Genomic DNA, 19,667 nt, shown 5'->3' on the forward strand with positions numbered 1-19,667 from the left:
TGCAAAATTCATGTGAAAACTAGAATCACCATATGGTTTTGCACTGAACTGGAAGATAGCCAGTGTAATAGCAGGAATCGCTTCACTGTAACAATCAGAATATTTATGAATAATGGCAGTAATTTGGAGAGGTAATTGGCTATTTGAGCCTTTCAAACAAATATCTTTCTGTTTCACTTTACTGTCATCACTTAATTATTAGTGTTACTTTGTTGACAGCAGCCATGAGACCTGCTTTAATGTTATGACCCCCAGCTTTGAGGGGATGAGGCTCTATTGCTGTTGTACCGCTCGTGACCACTAGGGGCCACTAAAGCTGCGCAAAATCTGAATGCATGTTTCTTCATGAAGGGTGCATGGGAAGCCAGGGGTCCGGATTCGTTTTTTTTTTTTTTTTTTTTTTTTGAAATGTGCCCTGGACCCCTTAAGAGGTTTCCTTTTAGTTCCCATTTAGCTCCTTGTGGAAAAAAAAATTCACCAGCATTGCCAAGGAACAGTAAGTAGGGAAACTACTTAACCTGAACTGCTCTAGTAAAAGTTCCAGCTGTATAACGGGGTAAAAAATTTAAGCAACAAAGTAATAATGTGGATGTTGCTCTCGCGGAGGAGCAACATCAGTGTGTGGTCGTAGCACAATGAACAATAAAAATGGTGCAAGATGTTATTCAGGTTACCTGGTTGATTTCCCGCGAGGGGGTGCGGTGGTGCAGCGGGTTGCACTGGGTCCTGCTTTCTGGTGGGTCTGGGGTTCGAGTCCTGCTTGGGGTGCCTTGCGACGGACTGGCGTCCCGTCCTGGGTGTGTCCCCTCCTCCTCCATCCCTACGCCCTGTGTTACCGGGTTAGGCTCTGGTTCCCCGCGACCCCGTATGGGACGAGCGGTTCAGGAAGTGTGTGTGTGGTTGACTTCCCAACATGAGATGTTAAAATTGGTCGTATAGCCCTTTTTACTTGGACTTTTTTTTTTTTTTTTTCATAACAACTAACTGGAGGTGCCTAGGAGGAGCAGAGCAAACATAGAAAGTGCTACCTTTTATCATTCTGTCACACACACACACACACACACACACACACACACATTTTCTGAACCGCTTATCCCATACAGGGTCGCAGGGAACCGGAGCCTACCTGGCAACACAGGGCGTAAGGCCGGAGGGGGAGGGGACACACCCAGGACGGGACGCCAGTCCGTCGCAAGGCACCCCAAGCGGGACTTGAACCCCAGACCCACTGGAGAGCAGGACCCGGTCCAGCCCGCTGCGCCACCACACCCCCTCTTTCTGTCACACAACATTATTAAATTATTATTAAAGCCTAAAATCTAGTAGAATTTAAGAGGTGGGTGCGGTGGCGCAGCAGGTTTGGCCTATTCCTGCTCTCTGGTGGGTCTGGGGTTTAAGTCCCGCTGGGGGTGCCCTTGTGACAGACTGCCGTCCCGTCCTGGGTGTGTACCCTCCCCCTCCAGCCTGATGCCCTGTGTTGCAAGGCTAGACTCTGGTTTGCTGCGATCCTGCTCAGGGCAAGCAGTTTCAGTCAATTTGTGTGTAATAGAATATACATACAGACTGTATGTACCAATGTCCCCTTTAAAAACTTTTGAATTATTACTTGTGCATCCAGTTACCTTTGCAGTTTAAAGAATATTCATATTTTAAGGTACTTTCTTACTATTCATTGCTCTTGAAATGTCTAAAAAGAGAGAAAAGAATCACACGCTCTCAAGTGAACTAGCACCGCTCTTGATGTGTTGGTCTCTTTGACTCCGCTTGAGGGTAACAGGGGCATGGCATTATTCTCAGTCTCTGAGTAACTGTTCTCACTTCCTGAAAACATGTCTTTATAATGTGTATTTCTCCTTTGATACTCGTGCTGTACATATATCATGGAATGACATCTGTACTTGACTCATGAATCCTGTTTTCATTCAGCATTAAGTTATCTACAGCTGATAAAGCTAATTTTGGAAACAATGCTGTATGTTGTGACAGATGTCATGCATTGACTGGTATAGGGATTTTATTACATGCAGTAATATTAACAGAAAATGTAACAATAATAAAAACAGTGTGGTTTGGAATAAGACCAACACCATGTTTGCCTGACCATCAAGCACTGAAAAAAAGCACTAAACTCTGGGTGTATGAGCCAGTTAATGTTATTAATATTTCATCACTTTCAGGATTAAAAGGATTTAAGGCATTAACTGGTTAACTAACAAAGATCTGACTAATGTATATGTAATCTTTCCACAGGCATATTAAAACAGCTATGGAAAGGTTTGCTTAACACCTCACAAAACCATCAAGGGTATTTTGCTGCGTTGTTTTGTAATGTCCCTCAGCCTTGTGTTGCAGTTTCCAATCTGGTGTAATTTCAAAGATGAGAAAGTGAAGAATATGAAGAGTGTGAAAGGCCGGGCGATGGGGGGACAATGGAAGGTGAGATGCCAAGCAATGGGAGACAGGGAAGGTGAGATGGAGAGTGTAGAAGGGAAAGAGAAGGGTGCGAGAGAGAAGTGCGTAATAAATTGTAGATAATTACCCACCATGGGCGACATGGGGTGATTGATGATAGCAAGAGAAAGACTGAGATCATAGAACAGACAAAAAGAGGATGAAAGAGTTAATTCAGAGTCAGACTGAATACACTACGTTACTCTAAAGCCACAGAAAAAGAGAGAAAGAGAAAGAGGGAGAGGGGTGTAGACGTTGGTTTCTCCAAGTTCATTCACCTCTTCTTTCTGCTTTAAAGGGTGAAAATGTATCAGTATGGAGTGGTTAATAAGTGCCTCCAAGGTGAAAACCTTTAAATCAGTCAGAGACAAAGAGAAAGACTGAAAAAGAGCATAGCCTGGACACTGACACCCGGGGAGACAAAGAGAACAGCCTGTGCCCTGGAAATAAAACAAATACACTCTGCTATGTCTTGAAAAATGCTTGAGAAGAAGGAGTAGGTCTATAAATAATGACCATGCAAATTTAACTTCTCCTTCCTAAACTTTCTAGGTGTGTTCTGCTTGATTGTTCATTTGCTACTCCTAGTAAATAGCTTGGAAAGTGTTTTTTTTTTTTTTCTTTTTGTCATATTGTAAAGTAAACTGAATTTTGGACAAAGGAAAAAGAGATTCAATTTTAGTTCAATATATAAACCGACTGCCACATTAATATGTTTTAAGTGACTTTCTCATGACTGAAAGTGGAGCCTATGAAATTCCAAAATTTGGAGTGAGTATTTCAAAATAAAAATAACATCTATTGATGCTTCCATCATCAGCTGTTTGTCCTAATGAAGGGTCACGGTGGTCTGGAGCCAGTTGCGGAAGCATGTGTCTGCCGCATTCTATTTAAGTGAAGTTTAAGTTTCCATGAATGTAGTAAAAAAAAGTCGTATGTACCTGTTGCTAAAATGTGAGGTCAGTATCACTTGAGCATGTAGTGTAGTTTGAGGTCCAGAGCTTTGGGGGGGGCGGGGAATCTTCCTTTGACTGTAATATCTCACACTGCTTTCTTTTAATTCGATTTCGCGCGTTGCCTTTGCTGGAAAACGGCTACAGAGTGATTTTGACGGCTGATTATAGGCAAGTAATTTGGGAGACTTTTATGTTGTCAAACCCACGTTCTTAACCGAAACAGAAATTTTGCTCCACTGTTTTGTGAATCGGTCAGCTTTGACCCTGTTGTATCGCCAAAGTCTGAAGTCATTCAGAGCTAAAATATACACTGAAACAATTTCTTCCATGGCCAAACATGTGTGGACAATTTTATTTCAATCAAACAAGTGAGGGGGAAAAACTGGCCCATTTTTAGATTGATTTCATATGGAATGTTTTAGTACTTTAAGTCCACTAATGCTGGAGAAGTGCAGATTCTTTCAGTCTGATTTATATTCGCTGACACCCGGAAAAGCGAGTGACACGGCATCCCATTCAGACAGTAAATAGTTACTCCAAAAGCAGGTGGAAGCTGAAAGACAGTCGTGACCTAAAGAGTAGAGAACGACTCTGTCTTTCGGTGACACTAATGTGTAAAAGTCTGACGGCACGATATTGTCCAGTAAAAAGAACGTGCCCAAAAATTTCTGCGGCTCCAAACCCCTCAGACTATTCTTCGTGTCTTCATCCATCCCTCCATCTCTCTCAACGCCACGTCTCTCCACACCTCCTCCACCTATCTCGTTCAGCGAAGCGTGAATGTACTGCTAATTATGTGTTTTCTTAGCCAAACACGGTTGCGTGTTTTATCGTTCTCGCTGGGTCCTCTTCAGCCAGTGCATGCATGCGAAAATGTGTGTTTCTTCTTCTGGAGTGTGTCTCCTACTGGCGGGTGGGGAGTGGTAGACATCCAATCCAATATAGTACAATTGGTGAAAACTTAAAGCGCTGCCACCAGGGGAACGCTTATAAAATCGCATTCAGCGCACAGACAGTCTAACGCAAGGATATTTTACATTTATAGCATAAAGCATACCTATCAGTATTGTTTCAGTTTGCAAAGATCGTTAGGGTACCCATGCGTGGTGGATGGAGAGTCGAACAAGGGTAGGAACAAGGGGGACAGTCGCTTGCAGATTCGCTTGCGTGACTTCGGGAGGCCCGGGCACTAAATTTAAGGAAAAAATAAAGAATCACTGATATAATTTAAAAAGTTTATAATAAAGAAATTATCGCGCTACAAAACCTTGCACAATAAAAAAAATTCTCTAGTTTTGGGGCTGGCCCAGCAAAAGAGCAGAGATGATCGGAAAAGTTGCCCCCCGCTGAGCAACATCCAGAGAGTGATGGGCATCCCTGTGACCCTGTCCACGCGAAACCCGTCTCGGTGAACAGAAAGTCGGCCGTTGCTGTGTCCGCGAACTCTTCTGTGCATCCCTTTCAGCAGAAATTGTCACGGTTCTTGTTTTCTCCAGTGTTTTATATCAGGATGATGATGTAAGTGAGCAGAGCCTAAATGTCTGTGTAGCAAAACAGAAGACAGCACGCAGCATTGTGTCTTATTTCAGTTTTATATCAATTTATTGAGATCCATATATTTCACTTTCAGAAAGCTTGTACGAAGAGACGTGCGGGAAGCCAGGTAAAATCATGGTCAGGTACAGCAGACAACAGCACAGGTCCAGAAAGGCCACGATCAGCTGTGAGTCTCACCGAGTTCTAACATATGGAATAAATGTTTTTACCATCCTGTGACCCCACACTTCCCTGGTGAATACAGAAGCAAGCGAGTCTTTCGCATCCCTGTCAGCTCATGTCTTTAAGCGTGTGGGTCGCGAACAAAGCAAACAGAACGAGACGCACGGGAAGCGGAACGGAATGACAGCCTGACGTCATGGGCCTGCGGGTCTCGAACTTTTAAAGGGCCAGCGTCTGTGAAAATATACACCCAGCCGTGTGTGTGTGTGCGCGCATTCCCCCCATTCGCTTTCACCGTATCGGTGCTGGTTTTCGCGCGACGTACAGTTAACATTTTCTCGGCAAATTGTAGCCTGCGCCTCTCCCAAAAAAATCCATTTGTAATGTTTTGCCTTGGGTTCTGCTACATCATTTCCTTTTACTTTAGTTGCCTTGTGGTCTTACGATATATCATTTCCCATTACTCCGGTGTTAGCTCCTTATGACAGCGCAATACTCCAGTGTGTGTTTTGCATCCGTCTTCCTGTCAGCTCATATGCCTGTCTGTCTTCTTCCTCTGCTATTCCTATCATCCACTAACCCTCTGTCTAAACATGAGTGCAAATCGCATCCTTTCTGCAGTCCTCTCTCTCTGTGTGGTCCCAGGAGTGCGTGTGGGGAAGAAAAAGAACATCAGATGTGGGGGAAATTCTGTGACTGCTCCCTAATCTCGCTCTTTATGTCTCACGGAGACACTAAAAGCTTTATATTTACGTTTCACGCTTGCTTTAAGGGGGTGGGGGTGGGCCATCAGGTAGAACGTTCAGGGTAACGTTCATAACCGAGCGTCCCGAAGTCCGCACGACGTACGGCACAGCCTACTGAACGGCACAGTTCTTTGTCATCTGCACCAATTTAGCACCCGGTCTTTAAACGGGCCTTAAAGTCCTCGAAAGCCGTGTCACGTTGTCAAAAAAAGTCAAGCTCCATGTTAGTTTTACCGCTCCAGCAGGCCGAGTAGCAGGAGCGATAGACAGCCACTGAATTGACCATGTAAGGGATCGTCTGTTGAAGGTTTGAACAACACGCCTTTGACACTAGAGGATCACTATCGGTAGCGGTTTGCTGCGTGCAGGTATGAGCCGTCCGCTGTTCCTCTCCTCACCTCTTGTTTTCGTTCCTCTCCCAAAGGGCTGCCAACAGGCTCGCCGGGCACATCTCGTTAAATACTGTCGAAGATCTCCTCTGTCGTGTCTTACTCTTCGTCGCACAACTGCACGAAGGCAGTCGGACAGGCCGTAGAGGTACACCCGGACGTGCGCGTGTACGTGCGGCAAGCCGAGACACTCCTCCTGTCTCCCGCACGCACGCACTTTGTATCCCAGAAAGCCAGAAGCATCTATTATGAATTACAGGTTCAGTTGGATTTGATTAGCCTCATTGGGGAGAAACACGCACACAGCACACACACCCGCACGCATGTACACGCCGTTGGAACACACACGGAGAAAGAGGCAGATATGTTTTATTCTTTATAAGTCAAAAGTCATAAAACAATGCTTAATCTCTTCTTGAAACGTGTTAAAAACGCCATTACACGCCAGACGACAACAACATTTGTTTTTCTTAGGAATCTAAGTCAACAAATACTGACATGAAAATGAGCGGGTGTAGCAGTCTTGTGGTTGACGTAAGTGTAATGGATGGACTGATTAGCGCATAAATCATATCATCATAGCCAACTGCCTCAGAGCCCCAGGGCTCATCCCTGGTTTTTAACAGTTTTTGAAGAGCGGCCCTTCCCAGTATGCCCTCGGCGAGGATGGGTGGGTGGGGAGCATTCCAGCACCTGGCAGTGCCCTGGGGCAGGTGTTGTGGGTGGGGGTGCTTGGGGTGGCGGTGGGGTGAAGGTACATGGGTTGGCTGAGGTAAATGAGCGGGCTGGGCGACATCGGGAAACATCAAGGCGGGGGGTATAGAGAGAGCCGGGAGCCGGGAGGTGGGAGGCAGAGGAGAATGCCAGCAGTATTAGGACCGGGGGGGCACGATGAAGGACAGAGGGGCAAAGGGAGAGGACGCGTGCAGGAGCGAATGGAAAAGTACGCCTTTGAAAAGTTACTCCTCCGAAGAGGGCGGGGGTGGGGGGGGTAGAGAGGAGGAGGAATGCAGTAAATCCCTAGGCGACTCTGCAAATCTCTGGAGAAAGAAAAGAGGAATTTTTATGTGCTGCAGGTGAGGAGGACTGAGGAGAGGAAGGAGGGAGAGCGAGATCGAGAGGGCCGGGGGGGGTAAGGAAAATCGGGAGAGCAAACATGCACGGGGGGAGCGTCAGATTGAAAGACGCGTTCTCCTTTCGAGGACCATCGAAGGGCAGGTAATGTGAGGAGGCGATGGAGACACTTTGGCTCAATAACAGGTGGACGAGCACGTGGCAGGCGGATGTGGGAAACGGCTTTGAAGAGAGACGACAAGATACCGGGACTTGGTAGAAAACTTTGCAAAGCGTGGACGTCTTCTGAAACCTGCGAGTGAGACGAAGCACAAGAGGCGAAGAAGTAAATAGGATACGACTCCTCCTTTCGATAAGCGACTTACAGCTAGTCCACCGCTGAGGTGTCCGAGCCGTCAGACTAGGACGGGAGACGTTTAAACGTCGTCATATTGCACTTCTAACCTAAGCAGTTATATCAGAGAGGGCATCGCGGCGAACCCTCGCACACGCAACCCGACACACTCATCGCCGAGACCTTATCGGGACGTGACACACAGAAACACCTACGCGCGGTGATTCACGGCCACGCGCGCATGCACGCACTCACACGTATACTCGTATGCACCAACACAGGCTCGATGTACGGTTTCCCCACACGCCGCGTGACACGCACGCACGCACGCACGCACGCACGCACGCACACACCCAAAGCTGCCGTCGTCCAAAGCCGCGGAGACAAGCGACTCCTTTGATATGGCCACGTGTCTCCCGCGAATAAATGGAGCGCTCCGAGCAAGCGCGTGGGAGGACGTTCGCTCGTGCGCCTCGACCGCACGCCCCGTGGGTCGCTCGCGAAGCGGCCCGGCCCGGTAACCTGACGGGAAGAAGGGCTCGGCCGGGGCGCTGCTCCTCCCTTTCTTTTGCCGGGCATCCCTGTCCCTCCCTGCCGGTGGCGACGGTGAGTCAGAGGGCAGGCCTGCCTCGCACCATTGTTCTCTCGCACCAACCCTCTCTGGCTCCCTGGGTGACTCAGGCCTCCAGTGTGACTGTGTGTCAGCACTTGGGCAGCAGTGACACACCGCACAGTGACACACTCTTTTCACTTTCTCTCACCCGACTGCCCCCCCCCCCCCCAACCCCCTGCCCCCTCCACGTCTCCTACATTTATGGGGCTCTTTTCTCAATGATTCCTGCTTTGCTCTCGTGTCAGTCGACTGCTTTGTCTTTTGTCTCCCTGTAGGTACCGGCGTTGGCATCGTACGTTAGTGGATGGGGGGGGGGGTGACAGCACTGGGGGGGGGTGTGGCAGGAAAAGAAGGAGTGCAGGTGTGTAGCTCGGAGGGAGGGAGACAGGGATTCTCATTGATCCCTTAATTTTACCGCACCAAACACAGCCTGAGGGGTGTGGAGTGGGGGGGGGGGACAGTTTCAGCGTGGGTGACTGTTTATACCTGCGTGCGCTCGGTAAACGTGTCTTCAGACGCCTCGCGGGTTTTACCGCTCGGAATCCTCTCTTCCAACTGCTGTTCTTTCCAGGCATGAGTACAGTTTGGCAGGACAGTGTCTGGTGCGTTGGGGCGGAAAATGGTGCGAAAGCAGAAAGCGGACAAGATAAAGGTTGTTTGTGTGTGTGTGTGTGTGTGTGTGTGTGTGTGTGGGGAGGGGGGTGAGCGGGTGGGTGTGTTCCAAGTTCTTTTTTTCGTTCAGACCCCCCGTATTGATGTCCGGGTTCAAATTATGTCTGCACTGTGCTCTGTCAGCCAGATGTATTACTGTACTGGGGACAGCTGGTTTCGTGGTGGTTAGAGCTGCTGCTTTTGAACCCAAGGGTCACAGGTTCGAATCTCACCTCTGTCCGTAGTACCCTTGAGGAAGGTGCTTACCCTAAATTGCTCCACTAAAATTACCCAGCTGTATAAATGGGTAAATAATTGTAAGTCGCTATGGAGAAAAGTGTCAGATGAATGTACTTGTGTTATTATTTCCAGGTCATACCATGCTTATTTTCACTCTTAACTGGGGAGTGTATGAATCCACCTGTCCCCCATTACAGCATGTTAAAGCTCCACTCTCCTGCCACCATATGTGCAAAGTATTTCACTGATACGCTGCCCCGAAAAGCGTGCAGGGGCGCGGCGGCACGGGGGTGTAGTGGGCTTAGCTGGGTCCTGCTGTGTGGCGGGTCTGGTTTTCAAGTCCTGCTTGGGTGCCTTGCGACGGACCGGCGTCCCATCCCGAGTGCGTCCCCTCCCCCGCCAGCCTTGCACCCTGTGTTGCCGGGTTAGGCTCCGGCTCGCTGTGACCCCGCCTGGGACGAGCGGTTTCATACTGTGTGTGTGAAAAGTGTGCTTTGAAATAGTTGAAAGTATTGCAGTTGTTCTTGATTAGAACATTTCTTTTTCTTTTTTATTTTACCACAGTACAGTGTCCACAATGGCAAATAAATAACAGTCCTAGCCAATAAATACTAACCATAGAAGTTATAATGATGTGGCGCTACAGACAGTTACACACACATCCAAGTGAACACAGGTCATCAAAGATATACATAAGGGTACATCTTTTTAGTCTTTTCGTCAGTTCGTTTTGTTCTCGGAGGCTTACAAAAGTAAATCCTTAGGAAATCACTGTAAACTCACTCACTGATAAAGTATATAAAACAGACAATAATACAGGACGCTCCCTACGTTAGTCTCACAAACTGATGAGTTTGCACAGAAACGGATGCCACGATGATGTTGTACACACGGCACGGCACAGCACGGCTTTCTCTCATTATGATAATTCCCTTCTTTTTACATATATTGTGTCCTAATATTAAAAAAATAGATTCGTCCTATGAGTGTAAACTGATTCACAATGCTACTTGAACAAGCTGGGGGATGTAAACACTGCTGCTAAAAAGAAGCTGGGGGGTAAAATCAGGAAAGGGGAGGCATTATTCCTTGGGATATAAAAACTGGGGTGAGGAGTGAAATTGAATATATGGAAAAGAGGAAAAGAAAGTGTTGTCTCACTCTGTGACTGTACCAGGACAATCACCCCTCACCCCCCCCCCCAGCCACCCCACTGGCCCCTTCACCCCCTCGCTGCCTCCTTTCCACTGTTCAGGCGCTGAGTCAGTGTCTGGCTTTTCAGTTAAACACCCTCTTCTTTCTCCCTGTCATCCTTTCCTCTCTTCCTGTCTTGGTGCACAGCAAATGAATGGGAATACCCAGTCGATCGTTCTCGGCGCTCCGTTAACCCCCTCGGCGCTTCTCGGTCCTCCCCTTCCACTACGGGACAGTTACAGAGCCGTGCCGCCCATGTCGCTGAGCCTAGGCCTCGCTGTAGTAAACCTGTGTCTCCCGGCGGAGCCCAAACAGTCGGTCCGACTGCACTAAGCTGCCTAAAACCACAGCTCTCCCAAAGCGGCGTCCCTCTCAGACTCGGAGCCGCTTCTTCAGCCGGTTGAAGTCTTTGGCTGACCTCCACAGCCAGCTCTGCAGCTCGCGTAGCACCCAGAAGCTCTCCACCTTCCTGGAGAAGTCATTGAGGGACGGCGGCGCCAGCAAGGGGGCGCCGGAGAGGGACGAGAGCATGGGCAGGGGGCTGCCGGGGGCCAGGTCAGCGAGCAGCGTGTGATCCTCACGGGCCCCGAACTGGTAAAGCAGGGAGAAAGGGGAGAGCGGCGGATGCAGCGTGGAGGTGTAGAAGGACGACGGCGCGGAGCGCGGGAAGCGGTGCCGCGGAGCCGGGGAGGTGGAGGAAGAGGAGGCCTCTTCACTCGCTCTCTTCATTTCTCCAGGCCTCCTTCCTTCCTGCGGGTGATCGTGCTTTCTGTCGGGACTCTGCTGGTGGTCCCCTCTGCCCGTGTGTCCTACCGTAGAGCTCTGGCTATTTATCAGCTCCCGTCTCGGCGAAGCCGCACGCGTTGTGGTTCCGGCGCGCTGGCCAGCATCGAAGAGGCGGACAGCTCTGGAATGGCTGTCGTGCGGACGCTTGTTTCTTGGGCCTGTGCGCCTATTCGTGAGTTGCGATCCCTCTGGACCACCCTCTTCTGGTATGCTGAGCAGCCTCCTCGTACTGCCCCATCCCTCGATTTCCTCCTCTCCTGTTAGCTCCTCGGGCCCCTCGTCGCTGTCGTCCCCAGCAGTCCGATCCGCTCGCCACCTCTCCTCCCTCTCTTCCTCCCCTTCCCCATCTCTAGGGCTCGGGTTTGGGCTGCTGTCAAATCCCACCTCGTCGCTGTGAGCGTCTCTCTCATCCGCCTGTCCCTCCACGTCTCCTTCGGGGTTCATCGCTGCACCTCCTCTTGCAGGAACGTTCTGCGAGTACCTGGAGCTCCACGGCAGTGCGACGGGAACGGCCGCAACCCCTGCCTCCGAGCTGTAGTAGGTCGCCGTCAGGGCATCGGGGCTAAGAAGAGCAGCAGCCCCTTTCTGCGAGCTGTAATAACTCGGGGGAAGCGCATAACCCAGCGTGGTCATGAGGCCCGAGATGGAGCCGAGCAGGCCATCCAGCCCCACGGAGAAGTGGATCAGGGAGCTCTGCAGATAGGGGCAGAGCGTGGCCTGCGCAAGCTCCTTAACCGCCCCCAGCAGAACACTGTAGGCTCTGTGGTTCTGGGCCAGCCGAGCCCGGTTCTCCAAGCCTCGCCACAGGTCCAGGCGGGTCGCTGCACTGGGTAGAGACAGAGCCGTGGTGTTGGGCCGCGGAGGGGAGAAGTCCGGATCGCTGAAAGGAGGACCCAAGTAGGACAGCTGGGGACAAGCGGGGCGGGGCGGGCGGGTTACAGTCGCACAAAAACACGCAGAACTCGCGCGTGACACACTAATTTGCATAAAAGCAAAACTTTCGAACTTACATAAGTGTCCTTGATCTCTCTCAGCTGATGCTCCAGGTATTTCGTCAGCTCGTAAGTCCTCTGAATGGAAGAGCGCTCGTTTTCTATGTTGAGAGCGGGGTCGGACAGCTGCTCCGAGGCCACCACCGCGGCCAGTAGCAGAGCCAGCCGGAGATGATGGACTTGAGAAGAGAGTCAATAAGAGGGAGCCGTAAGATGGCATAAAAGACCAGCCGGCGCTGCCGTAGCTTTATCTCAGTTTCACAAGGTGACCTAATGCGGAGGGTTGGCCTTGGTCTGCGTACTTTACAATCACAGAGCTGAACAGCTGTACACATCTGTATTAGCTTGCCTACAAATTAATGCTGCTCGCCCGTTGATTCGGAAAGGAGTCACTGGTAGGAGATACAGAAAGCGGCCGTTCGGAACGTGCGTGCAACCTGATTTCGAAAAATAAAATAATAATCCTCATGCCGGAGCCCGGTGCTCTGTCTTTAAAACAGGCATCGGTGTCCTCGCTTCGAGCTGGAAGTTGACAAGAACGTGCCAATGCAATCGAAGACTCGTCGCGTCCCTTCGCGATAACGTTTCTGTGTATATTTTGCCACTGTAGTGACGAGAAAACATTGCCATCGACCGCGAAAGAACCGCCAATAAAACATTTTTTTCATTTCAATTTAGATCGTGGAGTCACAGGATATTGGAGCTGCTTCCTGAACCCAGAAAACGTTGCGCGTTGAGACTTTAAATCGGACTACGGGACGTCAACGAGGTCCTCGGTAAATCCTGAAAACTGCGCTTCTCTCTTTTTAGATGTCATGAATACATGATTTCTGTTACTATTATTCTTGTTGTTATCACACACACAACCTTTCAAAAGACACTTCATGCGACCGCATAAGACGGTAAATTGTGGTATTTTCCTGCTACTTCTCTTACGACATCTAAGCTGTTGTGTGCGTCTGAGTCGCCTAGGACTCTCTGTGTGTGTGTGTGTGTGTGTGTGTGTGTGTGGTCACACACACACGCACACGCAGAGTATATACATTTGCACACGCGTGTACGTGCGCTGGCTGTGTGGCGCCCCGCACCGCGGCGAACACGAGTAAGACCGTGTTCCCTAAGCACGGCCGTCCCCTCCGGGCCTGCGTTCCGTCTTCGGCCGTCTCCGTCCGCATTGTGCGCGTGCCGTCGGGGGGCACCGGCTCCATAACGCGGGGACACTTTTAAGACCCCCTTTCTGCAGGATCCTCGCTGAGAAAATGGCGGTCAAATTATCCCTTCAATAGGAAACAGCCCAAGCTCTCCGCACTCGCGAGTCCCCAAGAGGGCCACAAAGAACCCTCATCTTCACAGATTGTCTGATCCGCGGAGTTTCTCTGCTTAACCCTCTCCCGCAAACTTTTCCTCTCTCCCCCTCGGACGGCGGGTACGCTCTTCGCGTTTGACGGCGTCCATCTGACCCCCCGCGCCGGTACGGCACGGCCCGAATTCGTTCATTCGAGCAAGGCCGATCAGACGTTTACGTACTGTACCTTGCAACGCTGGTACTTCATCACTTTTATGCACAAAAATATACATGGAGGTGAACTGCTGGCTACCGAATTGCGTAACCACAGTCGCGGCTTAAAACCTTTCGACCGCAGATGCAGTTCTTGTGATCGTCCAAGAAAATTAGCCTGCCTATCGCACGTAGCTCCTTCGTAATTCCGTCTGCCGTTTCCCCCCCCCTTATCCTGACAAGTAGGCATAAATTCGATGTGTAATTACTTGTCAGCTTTGTGCCGTCGTATGTTCTTTTACCACGCGCGAAATATGTCGAATTAGGTACGACCGCCTCTCCCCACTTATGCCTTTCCCTTTTCCTCTGCCGCTGCGTCTCTCGAAACAACGAGGTGGTTTCGCTCAAAAATGGAGATTTGGATCCTTAACGGACCCAAATCTCCATTTTTTTCTGCGAAACCACCTCGTTGTTTGGAGTTTCAGAAAGTATCAGCCGTTCGGCTGAAATTACCTTGATCCGTCATTTCTGCTTCGTTACCGGCACAATAACACGATCCCCGGAACAAGTAGACAGGATTATAATCAATCAGGTTTTCCACTGTGCAAACAGTCAAAACTTCAGAAAGTTTTTTTTTTTTTTTTCTTCCAATTTTTATATTTTGTTTTTTACGTTTAGAGGCCCTCGTCTCTTTTTTTGCCCCAGGCCAAAATAACATCAGCTTATTAACCTCAATTAGTGCTTTCTTTCTCTCTCTTTCTCTTTCCCCGGTCGTTTCTTACGAAACGCGCAAGAAGTGCATTAAAAGGTCACGGGTAACACCAAAACACTGCATCCACAAGCCACGTCACGTACCGCGCGGCCTGTTCAGAAAACAGCGTTCGGCATTACTCTACCAGAACGGCTTTAAAGCTATTAAAGGAATTAACATGTCTCTTTATTTTTCATTAAAAAAAAAAAAAAAAAAAAAGCTGCAAGGGGGATTGTCCAAAAAAAAAAAAAAAAAAAAAACACACACAAAAGCATCATCTATAATACTCTTTCGGATTAAACAAAGAAGTCCATCGAAAATGTTGAATGTACGAGATACTACATGTTAACTTATAATGATGGAAACCGATTACAGTACGTAAAAGGTGCTTCAAAAAATATAACAGATGCTGTAATAGTGACTGGCGCAGTTACTAACGAGGTATTACTGCGGTATTTGAGTTTTCGGCGAGAAAGGACTGCCGCAGTACAGTATATATACAGTTACTGAGTGGACACTATAGTGCATTAGATATGCGCTGGGAGAGTGAGAGAGGGAGTGGAGGTCAGGGTCGTTGTTGTGTGTCTGTATACAGTTAGAGTAGAGATTTATGTGCAGTCTGTACTCAATCAAATTCGCATTCCTTCACTAACTCAACACACACACACGCACACACACGCACACACACACACACACACACACACACACACACACACACACACAGACACTAGGTTGCAAACATGCATCTGTACATATACACGTACAAGCAGCACACACACACACACACACATGTAAGTGCACCCACACACGCAAACACACACATGCACGTACACAGAGACACAGGGGTACTAATTCTTTCGGCTTCTCCCACAAGATCCCCCTTCCGAGTTCAAATTCAATTCGCTCTGCTTGGTATAATCAGGACATTGTGTTGCCGAAGAACATCACATGGCAATAAACAGAGATATAAAAACAACAATAAAAAATACATTTACAATAAAATCTCCCCTCTCCCCCTTTTCCTCTTTCTTCCTCTCTCATTTTTCTGTTTCCTTTTTGTTTCTTCATCTCAGCAGCTCTTTCTCTCGCTCATGTTAAGCGGTCAATTTTAGTCCGACTTTTTTCATCCTACTCTTAACCAAGATCTTCATAAAACAACAATATAATGTTCTCGTCCCTGAAGAATTTCTTTCGACCTCTCCATCTCCTCCTCCTCCCTCTAATTCACCTTCTAGTACTGCCCTTCTAACTTCGCTTTCTTCTCCTTCACCATGTCTCCGTCTCCAGGATCCTTTTTTCAAGCTCTCCTTTTCCTTTCTCCCTAATTACCTACTTCTCTTCCTTTCCTTAATCACCCCCCCCCCTCCCCTCTTCATCTCCTCCTCCCTCTCTTGACCTCCCCCTTTCCTTTCTTTCCTTCTGGCTTCAAGACTTTGGTGTCTAATTAACCCCCCCCACCACCAAGTACCACCACCACCACCACCAAAGTCCTAAAAAATAAATATGTTAAAAAACAGACAAGAGTCCTGTTCAATTCATTCGGTCTGTCATTCCTTTTGAAAATGAAGGAGGGAAGGGGTGGAAAAGAGAACGGTGGAGACAGTGAAAGGGGGCTGGCAAAGTATGGGGCCATGTTAATTTGGGAAAAATGTAAACAGCATGTGTAACTGTTCAAACCGTGACCAACTCATTTTATATCATTCCCTTACTCTCTCTCCCTCTGGGTGCTGTGTCCTGTCAATAGGGAATCTGTACTGCATTAACTCTCTACCTCCATCCTCTCTCCCGCTATTCACAGGATCTATAAGGCACTATTTTTAATCTCTCCCTGCGCACACCTCTCAGGCACAATGCTGCATTCTCTGGTCAGTTGCTGTATTTATACAGTGCATGCTCTCTCAATACAGTGTTTAATCCATGTGGTATTCCAGCACGGAGCCTGCGTACGTCCTGAATACCATTGCCTAAATGACAGAAACATACTACCCAGCACTGCCAGTGGGAATCAGACAGCTTTAAGGGAAGAGAAGAAGAAAGTAGCCCAAAAGTGTGTGTGTGTGTGTGTGAGAGAGAGAGAGAGAGGGGGAGAGAGAGGGAGTTCGCAGCAGTGCCTGAATTGGAATCAAGTTCTGTCCATTACTTTTCAAACGTGGAACGACGCGCCGAGTCTCTTCACACACCCTGACTAAGATGGATCTCACATTCTCTGGTGTAAATGTCAGTTAACAAGACAAGGATACAAGGATATATAGAGCCACATCTGACTTTTGACCTATCACCCCCCCCCCCCCCCCACACACACACACACACACACACACACACACACACACACACACACACACACACCTCACACATGCAGACAGACATTCACTCCAGACAGGTTTAAAACCTAGTTGAAGTTTTCCGCAATGAAGAAATTTTGCCATTGAAATGATTTATGAAAAATGTGTGAGAGAGCCGAGCGGTTTAGAAAATTGTGGAAAACAGCGATCATGATTTGGTAAAAAAAAAAAAAAAAAAAAAAAACTCCAGGAACAAAATATTAATTTACGTTTTAATTATGCAGAACACAAAGAATCAAAGTTGTCCAATTAAATCCGATTAGTCAAAAACTGGATCAATCAATTAATGTAACTAACACGTGTACATTGCTGTAAACTATGAGCAAAACTAATTTACACTAATAATTAATCTGCCATTTAGCACAATTTTTTTCCAGAACAAATTTCTTCCCAAGTGAACGTGTAAGGAAGGATGTGGTAAGCAGCAGTACAGTACCGCACTGGCAGGGTAAAACTAGAAGGCTCGTGCGAGCACAGCTGAGAGAAGGAGCGCCCTACCTTCCCCTTGCCGCATCTCCGCTCTCGATCCCGCGCTCCTCCCGCGACTTACTTGGGCGAAGAAAGTCGCGCACAACTTGCGAGCCCGGATTTTACTGCACACTTACTACACTTTCCAAACTTACTACACTTCACTGCGTCTCTGCGTCTGCGTAGGAAAGGCGCCCTTGCCAAGATCCATTGATTTTATTTTTATATATGCCACTTTTATTTAAATTTTCCTTGTTTTTTTTTTTCTTTTTTTTTTTTCCTTTTTCTTTTTAAATAAAGCGGGCAGCAGCCTCGCGGTCCTTGTCCGCTTTTGCGGTTGCAGAAACTGGGAGACGCGGAGAAGCCCGGCAGTCTGTCGCATGTGATGTAGCCTCAGTCAGTCAGTCAGTGAGTCAGTCAGTCAGTCATTCAGTCAGTCAGTCAGTCACTTTTGATTGACATGTCACGTCCGCGATCTTACGCTGTCAGGACAATGAAGAAGCGCGCGAGTGATCAGTGCGATCCAGCGGCTGCGGATGACGGCCTCCCGACCTGACGGGTTCTGTCTGCGGTTCTGACTGACTGACTGAGTGACTGACGGCGGTGCGGTTTATATACCGCGGGCAGAAAGACAGAAAGTTCTGTCCCCCATTCCACCCCATTCCACCCCATCCCACCTCCTTTCCCTTCTGTCCGTGATTCACACAGTTGACGCATCGTCTAAAAAGTGCCGGAATTAAACTTGACTCGTTCTGGCGCTTCATTATCACTCATTCCGCTTTGCCCACAAGTTTTACATATTTTCCCTTTCGGCAATTGGAGTTTTTTTTTTCCTCTTCTTTTCTTTTTTTTTTTTTTTTTTTCATCAGCCACTTCCTATTTTCAGGACCGATATTTTCTTTTCCGTTGCCCATCCCGTTTTAACACCCCCTCATCAATTCCAAAAATGTCCCTCTGTTCTCGACATCGTCAACACTTTTTTGTTTATCGGTAATATTTTTCTGGGCTGGATCTTTGAAATGCTCGCGAAGCGATCAAGGTTCCTCCGCGTTACATAACTTTGAAACTTTACGTGCTGCCATGTGATGTGACGTGATCTATAGATCATGTGCGCAAATCCCCGAGCGCACAACACAAGCGGGCGCGCGGAGCACGGAAGGAGACCTGAGGGCAAAAACGCACCTGGGCTGCAATCTGGAGCGCGCGCGCCTCCCCTGCTTGCGTGCCGCGTTTCATCTCGCGCCTTTCGTCACACTGGCGGGGGGGGGCGATCGCTGGCCATTAATGAGGGTGTTAGTGGCGTCGTGTAACCCGGGGGATGATATATTGTGGCGTAGCGATTTGTACAAGAGCTAAGCGCTTGACTTTCTGGGCGGCGCGCGGTGTTTTGTACACATGCGCTGCCGCTCATTCCAGGGGCATTAGCTGTATTGACAGTGAGATTACGGTTGAGCTCCCTCTCTCACCTCAACGTGTCACTACCGTGTGCCGCTGTGTGCAGAGCAAGGGCCGATCTGCAACCTCTGTCTTAATGCAGCTGCTCTTATGGCGTTGTACTTCTGTGGATTCGCCGGTATTAAATAATGGAAGAGTTCTGATGCGAAGATTCATGTAGTATTTCCATTTATTCATTCAGCAGACATTTCCTCCGAAGCGACGCACATGGTCTCAGACTACAATGAAAAGGGTTCATTATACGAACAGAAGGAACATTATTGAACAGAACTGAAGTAACAATTGAAAGTAAGTGTAATGTAGAAAAAAGTTACGCACAAAATATTGCACCGAGAAATATTCCTATTTATATTTTAAGTATTTATTTGTGTGATCCGAGCAACGTGAAATTGTGTTAAAAAGTCGTCATAGTTTTGTCTGTCAAATGACTCGTTTTAAATTTGTACATTTCTTATCTTTCTGGTGTGGCGGTACAGCACTATAACGCACCATGACGCCGAGGAGCGCGCGACGCTGCTCTGGTGGACTTTGGCGACACCTACAGTTCCAGTGTTCCGTTACACGCCTTATTTCCCCGCTCCAGGTCCGTGGAGCAGAGGCGGGCGACCGAGGTTTCCTGACCTGTCTGTGGCCACTCAACCGCAGAAATGCCCACACTGTTATTTGAATGAATGAATGAATGAATGAATGGTTTGGAGCTCTGACATTCAAAGTAATAACGCCTTAGCTTGACATTTACGTTTGTTTATGTAGCAGACAGCGACTTCCAAATGAACTCTATGTAGTGTTACCAGCCCACACACCTTATTCACCAAGGTGACTTACACAGCTAGATACACTACTTACACTGGGTCACTCATCCGTACATCAGTGGAACACACTACACAAAACCTTGACAAAAATTTAACAAAACCTGGACATTTTTCCCTAAGTTATATAAATGACAGAAATATTTTGTAAATATTCATTGGATAATAATTCGGTTGATCACACATTTTACGAAATACT

At 48.2% G+C, this 19,667-nt stretch overlaps 1 protein-coding gene and 1 long non-coding RNA gene across 3 annotated transcripts; one reads left to right on the forward strand and one right to left on the reverse strand.

Moving 5' to 3' along the window:
• Positions 1-9,704: 9,704 nt before the first annotated feature.
• Positions 9,705-18,389, reverse strand: clcf1 (cardiotrophin-like cytokine factor 1). The gene is made up of 3 exons (XM_018754868.2): positions 17,235-18,389; positions 12,164-12,324; positions 9,705-12,059 (listed from the first exon to the last, which is right to left on the reverse strand). Exons 1-3 carry the CDS (start codon positions 17,248-17,250, stop codon positions 10,740-10,742), a joined length of 1,497 nt encoding a protein of 498 aa, XP_018610384.2. The 5' UTR covers positions 17,251-18,389; the 3' UTR covers positions 9,705-10,739.
• LOC108935962 (uncharacterized) lies at positions 12,245-19,394 on the forward strand. Of its 2 annotated transcripts, XR_003797715.1 has the most exons (3): positions 12,245-12,921; positions 18,841-18,947; positions 19,136-19,394. It is a non-coding gene; the product is annotated as an uncharacterized LOC108935962 (long non-coding RNA). The 2 variants fall into 2 exon arrangements; XR_001966244.2 differs by lacking the exon at positions 12,245-12,921 and having other exon boundaries at positions 18,575-18,947.
• Positions 19,395-19,667: the final 273 nt, after the last annotated feature.

Source organism: Scleropages formosus, chromosome 5 (genome assembly GCF_900964775.1).
Source record: "Scleropages formosus chromosome 5, fSclFor1.1, whole genome shotgun sequence".
Classification (NCBI taxonomy): Eukaryota; Metazoa; Chordata; class Actinopteri; order Osteoglossiformes; family Osteoglossidae; genus Scleropages; species Scleropages formosus.